At 41.2% G+C, this 19,269-nt stretch overlaps 2 protein-coding genes across 2 annotated transcripts in view; both read right to left on the bottom strand.

The window, feature by feature from the left end:
- aph1b (APH1B gamma secretase subunit) overlaps positions 1 to 19,269 on the bottom strand; it is a 442,239-nt gene that overhangs the window by 334,512 nt on the left and 88,458 nt on the right. The window lies entirely within an intron of this gene.
- Positions 1 to 19,269, bottom strand: part of otog (otogelin) — a 192,152-nt gene that overhangs the window by 95,534 nt on the left and 77,349 nt on the right. Inside the window, exons 12-17 of the mRNA XM_037692610.1 lie at positions 17,284 to 17,496; positions 17,047 to 17,212; positions 11,527 to 11,601; positions 10,315 to 10,358; positions 10,050 to 10,215; positions 6,139 to 6,205 (exon numbers count right to left, since the gene is read on the bottom strand). Of these exons, the coding sequence (XP_037548538.1) occupies positions 6,139 to 6,205; positions 10,050 to 10,215; positions 10,315 to 10,358; positions 11,527 to 11,601; positions 17,047 to 17,212; positions 17,284 to 17,496 (731 nt within the window). The remainder of the gene's footprint in view (positions 1 to 6,138; positions 6,206 to 10,049; positions 10,216 to 10,314; positions 10,359 to 11,526; positions 11,602 to 17,046; positions 17,213 to 17,283; positions 17,497 to 19,269) is intronic.

The raw sequence follows: 19,269 nt of genomic DNA, 5'->3' as shown, positions 1-19,269 counted from the left end.
CATTCAGCAGCCTCAGCACTATTAGTATTTGTACACATATACTTACACATATGCACATGTAGTATATATCTATGCTTATCACACACATACAGCCACGTTGTAACGCAGACATTTAGTTGAGAAAACATCACACTAAATTAACCGTGTCATGGAAATGTGTAGAGGTTTAATATTAGCTAATGTAACATTCTTTCACATTGCTTTTTGGCTACCCATTGGCCTAGTCTAGATGAAGACTTTTGCCTTTTCTCAACACTTAGTGATCTATGATCAGTGTTACAGCTGGTAAAGTAATACATATAGATAATTATTTTGCTGAAAACTATTTGAAAGTTGACTTGACTATGCCTTTAAATAAAATTGAAAATGTTTTGGTGGTCCTAACTGTCTGCTTTAATAAAGGTTCAATTGTTTTCTGATAGGACAAATAAAAAATAAGTGGATAAAACAGAGTTGATTGAAAAATTGTTCATAATATTGAAAAAAGTCTGTAGTGGGTGAGAAACAAGGGTGACACTTGTTTCGTCTTCCATCTTTTACTACACTTGAAAGCTCTTGTGGGAGCACCAGGTCAAGTTAGCGATCAATAAGAGATTGATTAACCCGGGAAGTCCATTTAACTTTATAACAATTTAAGCACCATTTGTTTAAAAACATTTCAGTTTTTTTTTTAAATGGGTGAAATATTTATTTTATGAAGAAAATAAGCATTTCCCCCATTAGTAAACAATACGGTTAAAAATAAAATTTAAAACATTCCAATCAGAATGTTTTTGGTCTGTGGGAGAAAACCGGAGTACCCGGAGAAAACCCACGTTGCATGTTAGGCTGATTGGTAACTCTAAATTGTCTCTAGGTGTGAGTGAGAGAGTGAATGGTTGTTTGTCTCTGTGTCCTTGTGATGGACTGGAGACCGAGACCTGTCCAGGGTGTCCCCCACCTCTCCCACAGTGACTGCTGGATATGGGCACCAGTGACCCCATGTGACCCGAAAAGGAAGAAGCAGGTAAAGATAATTAATGGATGGATGGATGGATGGATGGATTCAAAGAGAGTGCTGTAAATCTTGAAAAACAGTAAACTTACAGCAGGCTGTCAATTTATTTCCAACATTTGGAGCTCTTGTGTTCATGCCTAACCCAGATAAGTTCTTTTTTCCAGAGAATGACAGATGTGAAGCCAAAACAGGTTGATTTCCTGAACCAGAAAATGAAAGAGGTTCAGGGCTGGGCTATGGGCCATGAAAAGCCGTAACACTCACAGTCTACATGAGAAAACGAGACAATCAGGATTCTCAGAGATAGAGAGAGAAGCATTCTTTGTCTGGACCCCTTCGTTTGCTTCCCACTCTACAGAACGAAGCTGATAAGTATCTTGTAATGTGCAGGGCTGAGCTTCATCGACTGGCGAGGCAGCGGGCAGTGAAGTGACACTCTGAATGGTCCCACTACAAACCTCAGGTTCATCTGCGTAGAGTTACAGCACAGATAACACGGTGTTAACAGCTTCCTTTCTCTGTAGGCCAAGCTGCTGTCTCAGTTATTCTGATCAAAGGTGCTCCAATCATTTACCCTCCTGACCTAAAGAGCAAATTCTCCGAAACGCACGGCTTACTTTTATTTTACTTATTGAGACAAAATAAATTGTGATATTGAATGTTGTGAAGAAAGCACATCAAATCAGGGTACAATATGACTGGGGGTCGTGTTGCAGACAGTGTTCTGTCAAGTATTTCTTGAAAAAGAAAGTTTCTACTTCCAACATCTAGAAGAAACACATGCTCACCTTTATGCTCCATTTCTGCTGCTAAAGAAACAGTCCAAGTTAGTAATTATACTTCCATTGAGACAACTATTCTCTGGGTTTAAAACATATTCTTCTTTCATCTTTTCCCTCTTCAGGGTCTCCACAGCGAGTCATCCTCCTTTATCTCTGTCCTCCGCATCCTCTGTCCTCACTCCAACTACCTCCATGTCCTCTCTAACTGCATCCATATATCTCCTATTTGTCTTTTTTCCTGGCAGCTGCGTTTCTAACATCCTTCTACCAATATACCCACTGGCCCTTCTCTGGACATGTCCAACCCATTGTTCCTCCTCTGGACATGTCCAAACCATCTCAGCCTGGTCTCTCTAACTTTATCTCTTAGTTGTTCAACCGGTGCTGTACCTCTGATGAGCTCATTCTTAATCTTATCCATCTTTGTCACTCCTAAGAAGAACCTCAACATCTTCATTTCTGCCACTTCCAGTTCTGTCTCCTGTCTTCTTGACAGTGTCTCTGTCTCCAGACCATACAACATAGCTGGTCTCACCACTGTCTTGTAAACTTTTCCTTTGACCTTTGCAGACAATTTTTGCTGCAAATCACTCCTGAAACTTTTCTCCATCCACTCCATCTGACAGGTTTACAGCATATTTTGTTGAAAAATATGGTTGTCGCCACAATTTATGCAAACATTTTACCCAAAACGTGTGCACGTTGAGTTGCATTCAACATGAATGTTGGGTATGACGCTCAGCTATCAGTATCAGTATGGGCGGCTGTGGCTGAGTGGTTAGAGCAGTCGTCCTCCAATGCAAGAGTTGGGGGTTCGAATCCAACAGCAGTCACATGCCGAAGTGTCCTTGGGCAAGACACTGAATCCCTAGTTGCCTCTGATGTGTGTCCCATCAGTGTATGAATGTGATAAAGCTCTGATTAGTTTCATTAGAATGATTTGTTCAATTAGCTTTGTAGAGATCTAGTAGTGCTGTATGAATGGGTAAATGAGGCAAAAATTGTAGTGTAATGCGCTTTGAGTCTCTCGATAAGATAGAAAGGTGCTATATAAGTACAGTCCATTTACCATTTACCATCAGTACACTAAATCTTAGATTAATTGCTGTGAAACTGTTACAGTTACTGCCAAATCTATGAGTTTGCTCAGATTGATTAGCTGATGCGGTCATGTTTAATTTACTTGATTCCAAACAGTAATGAATTCTACATGTGCATTCATAACAATTTACTGAAAGTTTCAATTCATTTTTTTTTTGTGGTTCAGCAGATATTTTGCTAAGAAATAAGAAGAGTTGACTCTACAGACATAACTTGTGAAAGCAGTTAGCACTTAATGTTTTACGGATGAGTCTCAGCTACTACTACACCAAATCTTAGCTATAAATGTGAGGCTGACTCCAAATTTCTAGATGTACATTTAAATATTATGTTTTGAAACTTCAGTACAATCTACCCACTAGTCATGAGATGTTTCTCCCCCACCCCCACCCCCCCCTTGTCCTGTCCGGCATTGTGACACTTAAAATTATTGTCTGAGTGTCAAAGTGATGCCCAACGGATTTACTTTCACAAGCAGAGCATCATGGCTGGCCTTAATGCTCCACTTGATATATAAATTCAATTTTATTAGAATTTGCTTTGGGTTTGTTTCAGATGTAATGGACACGGGGATGAAAAACAAAGAAGATAAAGCAGAAAAGTGAGAGAAGGGTTAAAATGTAAATAATGTCAAAGAGATGTTTCTCCAATGTTACAGACAAATAAACACATACACAACCAAAGGGAACATGATCACATTTACCTTTGGCAGCTGGAAATAAGTTAATTACATAAGTTTGTCGATGATACAACAGAGGTGGGACTTGATAATGAAGATAAAACATCTCACAGAACAGAGGTGGAAAGGTTATTGAGACAACAGTATGTCTCTTAATGTCAGAAAAAGCTTAAGAGCTGCTTGTGAATTTAAAAAAGGAGTGCCTTATTTTTGTTTAACCTCATTTGTAGAGCTGCTGCCTCTCAGCAAGAAGGTTGCCAGATTGAATCCCAGCCGGGGATATTTCTGGGTGGAGTTTGCATGTTCTCTCTGTGCATGCGTGGGTTTTCTCCAGATACTCTGGTTTCCTCCCACAGACCAATAACATGCATGTTGGGCTAATTGGTAACTCTAAATTGTCCCTAGTTGTGAGTGAGAGAGTGAATGATTGTTTGACTTGTTTGTCTCTATGTGTCCCTGTGATGGACTGGAGACCTGTCCAGGGTGTCCCCCACCTCTTGCATAGTGACAGCTGGATATGGGACCCCATCCATCCATCCATTTTCTTTCGCTTATCCGGGGTCAGGTCACGGGGTTAGCAGCTTAAGTAGGGAGGCCAAGACTTCCCTCTCCCCAGCCATTTGGGCCAGCTCCTCTGGAGGAAACCCAAGGCGTTCCCTGACCAGCCGAGAAACATTTTTTTTCTTTTTTTTTCATTTACCCTTTATTTATACAGGTAGTCTCATTGAGCCATGAAAACTCATTTTCAAGAGAGACCTGTTTGGGGAGCAGATGGGGGTTAAGGGCCTTGCTCATGGGCTCAGAGTGGGGCGAATGAGGGTGGGAGCAGGTGTGGGTGCTTCACCTACCCTACCCACATTTTTGATGTTGTCGGTACCGGGGCTTGAACCGGCAATCTTCCGATCACAGGCCCACCTCCCCAACATAGTCCCTCCAGCATGTCCTGGGTCTTCCTCTGGGTCTCCTCCCAGTGGGATGTGTCCAGAACACCTCACCAGGGAGGCATCCAGGAGGCATCATAAACAGATGCCCGAGCCACCTCAACTGGCTCCTCTCGACGTGGAGAAGCAGTGGCTCTACTCTGAGTCCCTCCCGGATGACTGAGTTTCTCACCCTATCTCTAAGGGAGAGCCCAGACACCTTGTGGAGAAAACTCGTTTCAGCCGCTTGTATTTCGTTCTTTCGGTCACAACCCAAAGCTCATGACCATAGATGAGGGTAGGAACGTAGATCGACCAGTAAATTGAGAGCTTCGGCTTTTGACTCAGCTCTCTCTTCACCACGACAGACTTGTACAGCGTCCGCTTCACTGCAGACACCGCACAAATCTGCCAATCAATCTCTCGCTCCATTTTTCCCCTCATTCATGAACAAGACCCCAAGATACTTGAACTCCTCCACTTGGGGCAGGAACTCCTCCCCGATTCACAGAGGGCACTCTACCCATTTCCGGCTCAAGACCGTGGCCTCGGATTTAGAGGAACTGATCCTCATCCCGACCGCGTCACACTCGGCTGTGAACCGCTCCAGCGAAAGCTGTAGATCACAACCTGTTGAAGCCAATAGGACCACATCATCTGCAAAAAGCAGAGACAAGATACTAAGGCCACCAAAACGGATTCCCTCAACACCTTGGATGCACCTAGAAATTCTATTCATAAAAGTTCTGAACAGAATCAAAGGGCAGCCTTGGTGGAGTCCAACTCTCACTAGGAACAAGCCCAACTTACTGCCAGCAATGCGGACCAAGCTCTGACACCGGTCATATGGGGACCTAACAGTCCATATTAAAGGGCCTGGTACCCAATACTCCCGGAGTACCTCCTACAGGTTCCCCAAGGGATGCGTTCGAACGCCTTCTCCAAGTCCACAAAGCACATGTAGACTGGTTGGGCAAACTCCCATGCACCCTCCAGGACCCTGCTGAGGGTGTAGAGCAGGTCCAGTGTTCCACAACCAGGACGAAAACTGCACTGCTCCTCCTGAATATGGGGTTTGACTATTCGATGGACCCGCCTTTCCAGAACCCCTGAATAGACCTTACCAGGGAGGCTTAAGAGTGTGATCCCCCTGTAGTTGGAACACACTCTACAGTCCCCCTTTTTTAATAGGGGGACCACCACCCTGGTCTGCCAATCCAGGGGAAATGCCCCTGATGTCCACGCAATATTGCAGAGTCACGTAAGCCAACACAACCCTACAACATCCAAAGCCTTAAGGAACTCCGGGCGAATCTCATCCACCCCTGGGGCCCTGCCACTGAGGAGCTTTTTAACCACCTCAATGACCTCAGAACCAGAGATTGGAGAGCCCGACCCAAAGTCCTCAGGCTCCACTTCCTCAGTGGAAGACGTGCCCATGGGATTGAGAAGGTCTTCGAAGTACTCTGCCCACCGACCCACAATATCCCGAGTTGAGGTCAGCAGCACACCACCTCCACTATAAACAGTGTTGGTAGTGTACTGCCCCCACCCCCACCCCCACCCCCAACACCGGACGATGGACCAGAATCGCCTCAAAGCCGTACGAAAGTCATTCTCCATGGCCTCTCTGAACTCCTCCCACACCCGAGTTTTTGCCTCAGTGACCACCCGAGCCCCATGCTGCATGGACTGCCGATAACCTTCAGCTGCCTCCGTGAAACACCTAATTTGAAAATTAAGGGTGAAGTTCGGGTTCTACTTCAGAAACAAATTATGTTTCTCCCTTAGAGATAGGAAGCTTCTGATCACAGCTACTTTTTTACCAGTATCGACTATGGCGATGTTGTCTATATGTTATTCAAACATTTGTGTACAGTCCCTGAATCCAGTGTACCATTGTGCATTAAGATTTATTACTGGTTGTAGCTATCTTACTCATCACTGTGATCTGTATTTTAAAACCAGTATGTCTTCCCTGTATAAGAGGCGACATGTACATTGGATGACTGGTGTACTTGGGTGTCTTATTGGCCTGTTTCCTTATTATTTATGTACTTTTATTTGACGAATGGACAGTAGTTATGCCTTTTGCTCTAAGGACTAATTGCATCTTTATGTTCCTCGTGTGCGAACAGAAAAGGGCAATAAAGCTTTTGGCTTTTCTGCCCCCTCAGCTTGGAGTTGAATTAAAACTATCACAACTAGTTACTTTGAGTACTTTTTGTTAACTTTTAAAAAAACTGACAAAAGATATCTTTTCAACAGTGCCTGTGTTATTAACTATTGCCCTTTACTGTTATAGTGTATGTTTTTATATATTTCTTAAGTCCTATTTTAGATCTTGTTACTCGTTTGTTTTTATGACGTGTGCTGCTGCCTTTTCCAGGCCAGGTCACCCTTGTGAAAGAGGTCTTAATCTCAATGTTTTTTTATCTGGTTAAATAAAGGTCTAATAAAAAAAAGATGAGGTTGAAGTCAGACATTTCAACCTTTAGATGGTCTCCATCACTGCTCACAGCTGTCCTCTTGGAGCCTCCATGACTGAGTCCTCTTTGTGTCCAAATATAACCCTAAAATAGCTCACAACCCATCAGGTGTCAGGCAGCTTTTAAATGTTTTATACTGAGCAGCAGCACTCTGGACTTTGGGGTTGGATGCTGATGTCACCATAAAGGTCAACAAGTTTCTTGTGGTAAACAGGACCGTGTGAATCACATAGATGAGGTCAGCATCGCTGCACCTTTCTGTGATATTGTGTTTCAGGGTTGGTACGAAGAGGAAACTGAAAACCTCAACGGGTCTTGTTTTTAGTCAGATGCTATGAGGAAGATGAACTATGGTGAAGGTTGATGTATTTCATACAAGGGCTTTATTTGCCCCTTTAGGTGTTGATCTCCTTTAACCATAAAAAGCTGGAGGCAAACTGACAATAAAAAATAACAGCCCTGCTGTTCTCATGTATAAAGATGTCTTGAATGAAGAATGATTGATGTAAATGTTTCACCAGATGGGATGTTTTTAACCCCTGGAGGTCCTTTTAACTTTATAACCATTTCTGTTAAACAGCCTAAAATTAATATTTTCAAAACTCTGCAAAAGAAACTATCCATCCATCCATCCATTATCTTTACCCATTTATTCCATTTTGGGTCATGGGGGTCGCTGGTGCCCATGTCCTGTCCACTGTGCGAGGGGCTGGGTACACCCTGGACGGGTTGCAAGTCCATCACAGGGCCACATAGAGACAAACGAGACAAACAACCATTCACTCTCTCACTCACACCTAGGGACAATTTAGAGTTACCAATCAGCCTAACATACATGTTTTTGGTCTGTGGGAGGAAACTGGAGTACCCGGAGAAAACCCACGCATGCACGGAGAGAACATGCAAACTCCACCCAGAAAGGCCCCTGGACCGGGGTTTGAACCAAGGACCTGTTCGCTGAGAAACAGCAGCTCTACCAGTTGCGCCACCGTGCTGCCCGCAAAAGAAACTAGTCAATCTTTTAGAGCTATCAGTCACAAATAAAAATATCATATTTAAAGGACTTTAAATATTTCACTATTTAAAGATCTTTGTTTAAAAAAATGTAATCATATGTCAATTGAAAACATATTTAGGGTTTTTCCCATTAAATGGTAAATAGACTGTACTTCTAAAGTGTCTTTCTACATAATCAAGGTCAAAGGTCTTTACAACACAATCTGTGCCCCCATTCATTTTTTTTCATTTACCCATTATTTATACAGGTAGTCTCATTGAGCCATTTTCAAGAGAGACCTGTTTGGGGAGCAGATGGGGGTTAAGGGCCTTGCACATGGGCCCAGAGTGGGGCAAATGAGGGTGGGGGCATGTGAGGGTGCTTCATCTACCCTACCCACATTTTTGATGTTGTCGGTACCGGGGCTTGAACTGGCGATCTTCTGATCACAGGCCCACCTTCTCTAACCTCTGCGCCACTACTCCCCATTTACCTCCATACATTCATACAGCACTCTGCTACATCTCTAAAAAGATAATCTGAATCTGCAGAGACTAATCAGAGCTTAAGATCACATTCATCCACTGATGGGACACACATCAGAGGCAATGAGGGTTCAGTGTCTTGCCCAGGGACACTTCAACACGTGACTGCTGGTGAAATCAAACCCCCAACTCTCCCATTGGAGGACGGCTTCTCTAACCACTCAGCCACAACTGTCCCATTAATATGCCCTTAATCCTTTTTTGACATTTTTTTCTAATTCCTGTCCAGAGTTTGGTGAAGACCCTCCAGCCACACCCTTCAGATCGGCCAAAACTGAGGCCTTGCCAAGTTTACAATTTTTAAAAATGTATTTAATTTTTTTTATTATTATTCTACTCAAGGTATAAACACCAGTTTTTTTTTATTATTTTTGGCTTTTACTGAACCAAATTTTTATGCGTGAGAGAAGTGGAGTGCTATGTCTGACCTTAAGGTCTTCCAAGGGCTAAGCTAACCCCTGGTTCCTACTCCGCTTCTGTTTCCTGGAATATCTTGCAAAAAGATTTGAAGCTCTCGACCTTGACCTCTCTAAGTGGCTTCAAACATCTGCTAAGTTCATGGCAAAAACCAAAGCAGACATGTTCCTGTTGTTCATTTTACATCACTTTATAATGTAGCTGTTTTTGTTTTGGTTTTTAATATATTTTTCTTCCATTTATTTTTTCAATTCATATGCTTTCTTTTAGTTTTCTCCGGGTGCTCCGGTTTCCTCCCACAGACCAAAAACATGCATGTTAGGCTGATTGGTAACTCTAAATTGTACCTAGGTGTGAGTGAAAGAGTGAATGGTTGTCTCGTTTGTCTCTATGTGGCCCTGTGATGGACTGGAGACCTGTCATGGGTGTCCCCCGCCCCTCGCACAGTGATTGCTGGACATGGGCACCGGCGACCCCCGTGACCCAAAATGGAAGAAGCGGGTAAAGATAATTGATGGATGGATAGATGCTTTATTTTATGATTGTCTACTGTTGTCATCACTCTTTGTTAAAAACAGGTCTCTCTTGTAAATGGAGTCCTCAAGTCTAACCTGTATTAATAAAGGTTGAATGAATGAATGAATGTTGATGATATTTGGTTGATGTCAACCAAATATCATTAAACACATTAAATAAGCACTTACATTAAACATTTAATTTAGTTTATGTGCCAAGAAACCTGGCTGGTATAATCATAGGTAAAGATTTCACCATGTCTTCAACTTTGAACAAGGTTCTTTCTTCAGAAGGAACAAAGACTGCACACACGACCACTGTGATGATTCACCATCATACCAAACAGCTGACCAGAACAACTACAACCTCGTTTATTGCCAACCAGTTAGGAAACATTTGTAAAAACAATCAAAGATGCATCCAGCAATCCACCAGTTACTCTGATCAAAAACACATGAACGATGTCATTCTGAGAAAATCAGCATCAAAGATGGCTGCTCTGCCTGAAATAAGTTTATACTGCTGAGGGGACATGAACGAGCTCATGTGCAGAATAAGATGGAGTCAGATCGTCTTGTTTATATTCAGCAACAAGTCGTCACTCACCCAAGAGGACAGGCACATCCTGATACACAGGGTTCATGTGCAGAGCAGGTGATGTTGAGCAGGTAGGATTCACAGGTGCGCTCACAGGCCACGCCCCTACTTGGCAGGAAGTCTTTCTCCCTCTCTGAGCAGTTCTGATACATTTGACCTGGTGGACACAGCCTGTCTGTAAGGAGCGAAGAATAAATCACAGGTTAGTGGGACGACACCAGAAACCTCCCATCAGTCTGAAGAGTCACAGAGAAAAGTCAGAGGAGTTCCTCACCACCTTCCATAGTTTGGGACACCAGTTTACCATCCAGACAGAGCCTGTATGGGGGGAGGTGGAGGGCACAGAAAAATGTGAGATGATGAGAGAGTGCATCATACAACAGGATCCAAACAAGAACTGTAATTCACTTTAGATGAAAGTGAGCTGAATATTGTCCATGAGCCACCAGTTGATGAAGTTATTCCATGTTTTATTGTTTCTGCAACATCTATGTTCTTGCTGAGTTTGTATTCCATGTTTCTGTGTTGTTGTTAGAGACATTTTGGTTTTCCTTTGACTGCTTTTATTGTCCTTGTTTTATTCCTCACTTTGATCTTACAGTACTGTCAAATGACAACATAACATCATCATCTATTTTTTTCTTCTGACCTTTGCCTTATTTAAAAATAACACATGAACAAGAAAAGAAAGAAAAAAAATTTCATTAGGACATAGGCTGAAATGGCCTTCACAAGCAAAGACCTTGTATAACAGTTGACCTTGATTCATGACCTTGGTTTTAGAGATGGGGATGAAAAGATTACACAACTTTGTTTTGTGGTGGTACAAATGTGTAAGAGCTTGTTTAAACATTGACCTTGATTTGTGACCTCAACCTTGAAGCTGGGGTGATGACAGTGCATGCAGCCCTCTCTCGATTGATGATACTTATGTGTATCAAGTTTCATTAAATTCTCTTGAGCAGCTCAGAAGTTATGGGTGAGACAAATGGAGCCTAAACCATAATATGTCCACTTTCAATGGGCGTATAATAATATTAACCTCCTGAGACACAGGGTCCTCATATGAGGACATTGATTTTTTTAGAGAACTGCTCATCACAGAAAGCTGAAATTTTGTTTTTAAGAGTAGTTGGGACCTTCTAACCCCAATTTGCCAAGAAAAATATAAAATGCAAAAATAAACCTACTGTCCTCATATGAAGACATCTTTTTATTTCTAAAACTACTTCCTGTACCATGACAGTCTAGTTATTTAACTTATTAGGTCCTACTAATCCCATGTACCTTTGACAAAGAGAAAGTGCACACCAAGCAAAAGCTTGGGTCTCTAGATCATCACCATCATCATCATCATCATCATCATCATCATCATCATCATCATGATAATAATAATAATAATAATAATGATGATAATAATAATAATAATAATAAAGTAAAAACTGAAGAGGGGAAATGTTTTGAAAACTTGGAGGAAGGATCTTACTGAACACCTGCTGACGTCATGATTACTTCTCCTGGTTCATAATCTGCTCCAAGGAAACTGCAGGGACACTCGCTCCTGAAGAGACAGAAAGATCAGCAACAAAAAACACAAACTCTACAGTAGATCTCTGATCCACAATATAAATTCTGTTAAGACAAATTTCACACACACAACATGTGAGCTGATTCGTTTTTCTCATGAAACAACTCATGAGTTCTAAAGGTAAATAAGATTTGTCTTAATTATGTAAGTATAACGAACCAAATAACATTTTGTATAAATAAAACACATATGACAAATCAAGACTTACTGTCACACACAGTCCTTTATGACAGAGTTTGAAACTAAGATCAAACTTTGTTGAGAAATATCTGAGTTACACACATTTTGTTTTACCTTTGAAAATAAAGTTGCACACAGTCTCATGCAATGTGATGAGCTGTCACACTCAGGGAGGGGCTCAGGATGAACCTCTGTTACAACCACAACAAATATTAGAATAATATCTAAAACTATTTTTCTGATTTCTAAAGAAAATTGTTTGTGGTGATCATCTTGAATCAAATTGAGTCTAAATGGTAATTTTTGTAGATGTACTATGGCGTCTATAGTCCATAATCCATGACATCCATAGTCCATAGCATTTTCTATAAAAATTACCCCCCGTCGATTCCTCCCAGGCAGTCGATGGGGGACAGGACAGCCCCCAGAAACCAACTTATCACCAGCAAACTGGTTGGTCCACTAAAGGAGTGTACTGCTTAGTGGATAAAACAGTTTACTTGGGACTCCTCAGACTGATGAAGCCCTCTGGATAGAGGGCGAAAACGTCTTTCCACAAAAAAGAAACTGTCCAGATGACCTGACTGACCATGAATGGATTTTGTACCTGGATGATTGAGCATGAACTTTGAAACTCATACTGAAATTTACCAGAAAGCCACAGAAGTTACTGTTCCTGTAAAATCTATCCAATTAATAAAACTAAAACACAACTGTAAAGTTGAAAAAAATCTATATTAACCTAAATATTTACCTTTTTTAATCAGCTTCAATTTGAGTGTGTTTTTTTAATTTAATTTATTTACAAGTTCCAATTGAAGGCATCACAAATCTTCACGTGGTAAAAAAAAATGCCTGCAGGACCTTCCAAAGGCTCAAAGCCCCGAGTTTTGGTCCCACCCACTCTACATCAACAGTGAAATTGTTTAATATTCCTGCCAGTGATAAAACTCTTCCTGCAGATACTGTGACTAATCTGAGCCTTCTCTCCTGACAGTGAAGTCCTCACCAATGACAAACAACCTTCAAACATCAATGTTCATGCTCAATAATCAAGGTATAAAATCTAACAATGTTCAGTCAGGTCATCTGGACAGTTTTTTTTTTTTTTTTTTTTTTTTGCTGAGATGTTTTGTCCTTCATCCAAAGGACTTCTTTGATCTGAGGATGCTACGGAGGATGCTATGAGGAAGCGCTATGAACTATGGACACCATGGTCTATTTGCTATGGATGTTATGGACTATGTGCTATGAACACTATGGATGTTATGGACTATGGACACTATGGACTATGGATGCTATGGACTATGTGCTATGAACACTATGGATGTTATGGACTATGGACGCCATGGACTATGGACTATGGACTATGGATGTTATGGACTATGGATGCTATGGACTATGGATGCTATGGACTATGGACTATGGATGCTATGGACTATGGATGCTATGGACTATGTGCTATGAACACTATAGATGTTATGGACTATGGACGCCATGGGATGTTATGGACTATGGACGCCATGGACTATGGACTATGGATGCTATGGACTATGGACACTATGGACTATGGATGCTATGGACTATGGATGCTATGGACTATGGACTATGGATGCTATGGACTATGGATGCTATGGACTATGGACTATGGATGCTATGGACTATGTGCTATGGATGCTATGGACTATGGATGCTATGAACTATGGACTATGCACAATGGGCGCTATGAGGAAGCTATGGAGTATGCTGTTTGTGAGAATCAGTTGTGTTTGTTGGTGGCTCCTCAGATCAAAGAAGTCCTTTGGATGAAGGACAAAACGTCTCAACTAAAAGAAGAAGCCGTCCAGATGACCTGACTGAACATTGTTGAACCTTCAAGCATGTTTCTGCCAGGACTTAAATTTAAAAGAATCTGATTGGACAACCGCATTTTTATGAATTTAAAAAGTTCTGCTAAGCTGAAAAGTATCTTACAGAAAATTGGAGAAGATAGAAAACATATGAAAAACAAAAGAAAATTAATATTTGAAATCAAATAAACATTTAACTGTAACACTTCATATGTGCTGGCCTTCTCTGAGGGTTCCCCACTGGCAAAAATATCATGGTCCATCTTTTATTTTTGGCAGCAGTGAATAAAATGTGCGGTAAGCTTCAGCAGACTTCAGGTACTGTAACACACACACACTGAACAATTTGTTCCTTAATGTGTTAAGAGTTATGTTAAAGAGGGCTTTATGTTACTTTAAACAGACTATCCATGGTAAGTGGATAGGGGGAAGGCGGGCAAATTTAGGAGATGAAATCTGCCCTGAAGGGGATGAATCCAAAAGCAAACAGTGTTTGAAACAAAACTCTTACATTAAGACAACAGAAAAACAAAAATACAGTGAAGTTGAGACAAACAGTTTAGCTGAAGCTAAAAGTTTTTGTAACATATAGGTCAATGCCTCACATCAACTTCTGTACGAAAATTCTTTCTCACTGGTTATCAGATGTCTGTGTTGTCCCCAGACTGAGTGGGAATGAAAAGGGGGTTTCACGGTGAATTCCTGGATGTAACTCTAGCACATGGTAAGTAAGGCACTGAGCTGCACCAGGATGTAAAAACCAGGGACATTTTGAAGGAATTAAGCGGTGAGTCTTCCAGGGCAGAGCAGACTGAAAGGGAGAGCGCAATTATGGAGGGTCCTTGAGCTCTATAACGTCTGCAGGAAAGCTACAAGGCTTTCCACTTAAGGACTGACCCGAGATTCAGAGCAGATACAAATATCACTTTGAGAGGATTTGTTTGGTGGAGCGCTTCCAGCTCGACGGCCGTCTGCACAAAAAACAGCCGACAAAGCTGGTGCTGCTCCAAAACACAGCAAGACTAAGCAGTGATGTGCACGTGTCTCATGAACCTGATGTTAAAAAGATGTAACAATTATATCTTCCATCACAGCTACTGCCCAAAACGACAACTCTCATCAATGTTCAGTGATTCATTGTCTAAAGTGACAAACGTCAGATATTTTGATGTAAAAACTATATAAGACATAAAAATAGAACCAAGATCAAAAGAAATGCTAAACCTGCTGCTGGTGGCTCTTCAGGGTCACCATGGTGACCAGACACCTCTGTCTTTTACTCCCTGACAGCACTCTCAATAATACAGGCAGAAAAAAAAAATCAGATTGTAAAGAAATCCTCAAACAGTCGCTGTGAGAATACGTTTAATCATACTGAAGGAAATTACCAAATCATACATGGAATAAGCAGCTGTTCATCACTCCCATCAGTTTTTTTTATAGCTGACAGGTTTATTTTCTCACTCTCGAGCAAGATGGAAGCTTTTCTTCCCCCTCCCATCCTCCTCCTGATTTTTCGCTCTCTGTCTTGTGTATCGGAGCTTCTATTTACACATCTTCCGAATCATAAACTACTGCCATGGATCTGTTCAGCTGGACTGTCAATGCAATCAATACAATTTTTTCAACCAAGAGACAGGGTCCTAGAGAACCCTCATGTCCCACTGAGACGCACATGGCAGGGTACGACAAGGATCCGTGGGGGGGTTGGAAGTTGATGTGCCTTTCCGTATTGTCTCAGAAGGACGCTGAAGATGTTTATATCATTGGAATCATGATAGCAGGGTTTCTGCTTTTTGGCACCAGTGGATACCTATGTTATCGGCTATTAAAGAAGACAGCGGCAGCAGTTTCGGCCATGGCAAAGCTGCCAACCATGTGTGAAGGTTTGGTTCGCGCTTCGAGTACTCAAAATCAGCTGATTTACGAGCTCAACCATAAGATGGGAGCAATTTGTGAGAATCACAGGCCACTTGCTGCTTCTGGGACTCGCCAGCATGTTGGGGACAACCTTGGAGGGAGCTAATAAGCACGGACCAGTGGATCTCCCACAAATCTGGACATTTTGGATCATTGAAAGTACCAGCAGAACTCAAGGCTGACGAGTAATAACAGTCTGCCTGAAAAAAAATCAACAACTGTGGCTTATCTGAATCTGACTCCCCCGTTCAGCCTCAAAGCAGGTCAACTCATCAAATTTCTTCAGGGATATGTGTAAACTAAAAAGGCTCTGCTTTATTGCAAACCCCCACCCCCACCCCACCCCCCACCGAGATGAATGTGTTTTGGTGTCCAATGTGTGTATCATCCCCAAAAGAATAGCTAAAGAGCTGTAAAGATGCAGCTGAAGCTGGTCAGAGTCTAGCCACTGTGATAGGAAGCCTAAAGCCACATGGGCTGAAACTCCACTCAGCAAGGAACAAGCCTTTACTACAGACACAACATAAGTCAGATAACAATTTGTTAATGCACAATGGGGCAAAGACCCTATTTTTGGTAGCCATGCCCTGAGGTCTGATTAAATTGAAATTTGGCTTTAATGAACATCATTACATTATAGAACATGTAGGAACCTTGCGAACTTGACTCATGGGACAACATTCCAGCAAACTATGTATTGTGAGAAGCTTGTAGAAGGAAACCAAAAATACATGACTGATGGCTTAAAGGCAATGCTGCCAAATACAAAAAAATGTCTGTGAACTTGTGACTTGAAAGACAGTAATAAAAAAATCCCTTCAAATAAATCTCTCATTATTTGGGCATTTCATGAATTGATATAATCATGATGGGAATGACCCTAATCAGGAATGATTTAGTCTGATTTGAGATAAATCTGTAAAGCAATAAACCACAAAACAATGACAAAAAAACTGGGTGTAATTATTTACTGTATACTTTTTATAGGATATGTAAACTTTGAGTGAATAACAACAAATTGTTTGTAAAAACTTTTAAAAGAATGTGTGACATCCTATTGAAAGTTAAATATGCCATGATGAAATCTTCTAAATTCACAAAACAAAACTGTGTAAAAATCATTTAACGCATCAAAAGGCTGGTTTGTCATATGGTTTTAAAGTACACCTGAGATGTAGAGCTCCAAAATACTGTTGTTGTTTATGTGAAATGTTTTTGTTAATTTATGTGTGTGTGGTGCAAGATACTGCTACTGAAACTCATAACGCAATATTCTAAGCTGATGTTTTATGGTTGTTGTGTGGATATCTTAAAGCTCTAAATCAAAAACTGTGATGAAAATAGAAGATTACCACTAAAATAATAACAATGTGTTCATATCTGCTCAGCTTAGTGCTTATACATTAACACCTCTAAATTAGTTTTTTTTTTTAACTTTTGCTCAAGAATTCTTTCCATCCAGTCTTACCTGTGCACGCAAGTGTGTGTTCGGTGGTTGTAGAAGGAGCCCAGAGGACAGGTGCAGCCCTCCTCACAGTCCTCCCCACAGTGGGGAGGGAGAGAGAGGAAGGAGCACTGCTGCTGGCAGGAGGAGACGCAGGTACCATACTGCATGGTGGCTGGACAGGTGACCGCTGCAAGTGGAAAATATTATGAGTTGTTCTTGTTGTTGTTAACTTTTATAAACTTTCAGCTGAAAACTCACCGCAGTCAGATACATGGGACCGAAAGTCAATAACGACTGAAAATCTCCGGCAGTGGCGGGCGTAGTGAGCCAGTGCAGAGCAGAAGCAGGGGGTCCCACACTTACAGGTATCTGCACGGCACTGCTGATGGAAAGGTGCTGGACTGAGGTACTCGTGACACGCAGAGAAGAGTTCCTGATTCAGAACATCACACATCTCTGATGCATAGATCACTGAGAATTAGAGGGAGACAGGAAATCATTTAGAAAAATGAAAACGATGTAAAATGACTAAGATGAATGGCTTTTATTCAGAAAGCAGAATATATAAAGATTGATTAAGCAAATGTTTAGTTCCTAGCTACATATGAGGGTACAAACTTTAATATAAAAAGTAATGGAGGTGTACCCATTAAAGTGAACACAAATAAGGAAAAGTGACAGTGGTGAACTGGGAGCTTAGCCTTAGCACTATGCTTACTTCAAATTGTCACCCAGCCAGGCTGGGATCCTGATTGCTCACAGTCTGCTTGAGAACTATTAACAGGAGCTAATCTTGATAGATACAGAGCCAAGCTTCTAATTTAGACAGCCTTGCCTCCAAACCTACAATAGGACCGCATCCTAATCAGATGCCTGAACCATCTCGGCTGACACCAAACGGTGTCAGCCCGTCTTGTATCCAAGATCAAATTTTTATGGTCATGATCTATATCTTATGTCCATAGGTGAGGAATGGTGCACAAGTGATCTAGTAAATACTGAATTTTGTCTTTAATCTCAGCTCATTCTTCACCATGAAATATGAAAGTGATACCTTCAATACTAAAGATGAGGCCCCGATTTATATATTTCTATTTTACCATAACCATCCATCCAGCCATCCATCATCTTTCATTTGAGCAGGGGGGCCAGACATCTCTTTCCACAGCCACCTCTTCCAGCTCTTCTAGGAAGATCCCAAGGCGTACACAGGCCAACAGAGAGACAGTCTCTCCAGTGTGTTCTGGGTCATTACCGGGATCTCCTCAGTCTGACATGTGTGAAGCACAGGGAGCATACTTACCAGATGCCCAAACCACTCCGACTGGCTCCTCTCGATGTGGAGGAGCAGTGGTTCCACTCCTAAACTCTCCCGGGTAACTGAACTTCTCACCCTATCTCTAAGAGAGAGTCCAGCTGCACTGACAAACTAATTTCAACCACCTGCATCCACGATCTCATTCTTTCGATCACTACCCAGAGTTTGTGGCCGTAGATAAGGGTAGAAGAGAGCTTCACTTTACAGCACAGCTCCCTCTTTACCTGAACGGACCAGCACAGCATTTGCAAAACTGCAGATGTTGCACCAGTTTGTCAATCTCATGCTTCATTCTTCCCTCAAGCGTGAACAAAACCCCAAGATACTTAAACTCCTCCACTTTTTATATTAATTTATTCATTCATTTAAAAGAAACAAAACAAAGAAAACAAATTCATCAAAAAGAAAAAAACATTGAATGAAAATGGTGCAGAAAGAAGAAAAACGTTTTTATAATATATGCCCTTTATTTAAAAAAATATATAAAATAACTACAAACAACTTGAACAATCTCCAAATTGAAAACATAAAGCATAGGCATCCTTCACCTGACACTATACCTTCCCAACAACTTTAACTTAATCATCTTTTTAAACATATAAATTGTATTAGAATTTTTTATGGAGATATCAGTGCAATTCCACAATCTTATTCCCTGAATTACAACACAGCTCCTTCAGACTAGTTCTGTATGGAGGTTTTACAAACATTTCCATTCCCTTAAAGTTATAATGACTCTCTTTTTTTAACAAATTTTAATTGAGCTTCTCATCAATAACGACACCCAAAAAATTTATTTAATTAACTATGAATTTCAAAACTGTCTATTTTAAATGGGACTTTGATCATTTTCTTTCTATTACTAAATATAGTTTGTTTTTTCCGAATTTAATGATAACTTATTAAGTTGGAACCAAGTTTGTATT

This window comes from Nematolebias whitei, chromosome 2, assembly GCF_014905685.2.
Source record: "Nematolebias whitei isolate Nwh7 chromosome 2, NemWhi1, whole genome shotgun sequence".
In the NCBI taxonomy this organism is placed as follows: Eukaryota; Metazoa; Chordata; class Actinopteri; order Cyprinodontiformes; family Rivulidae; genus Nematolebias; species Nematolebias whitei.
This window is presented reverse-complemented; position numbering and strand designations above follow the sequence as displayed.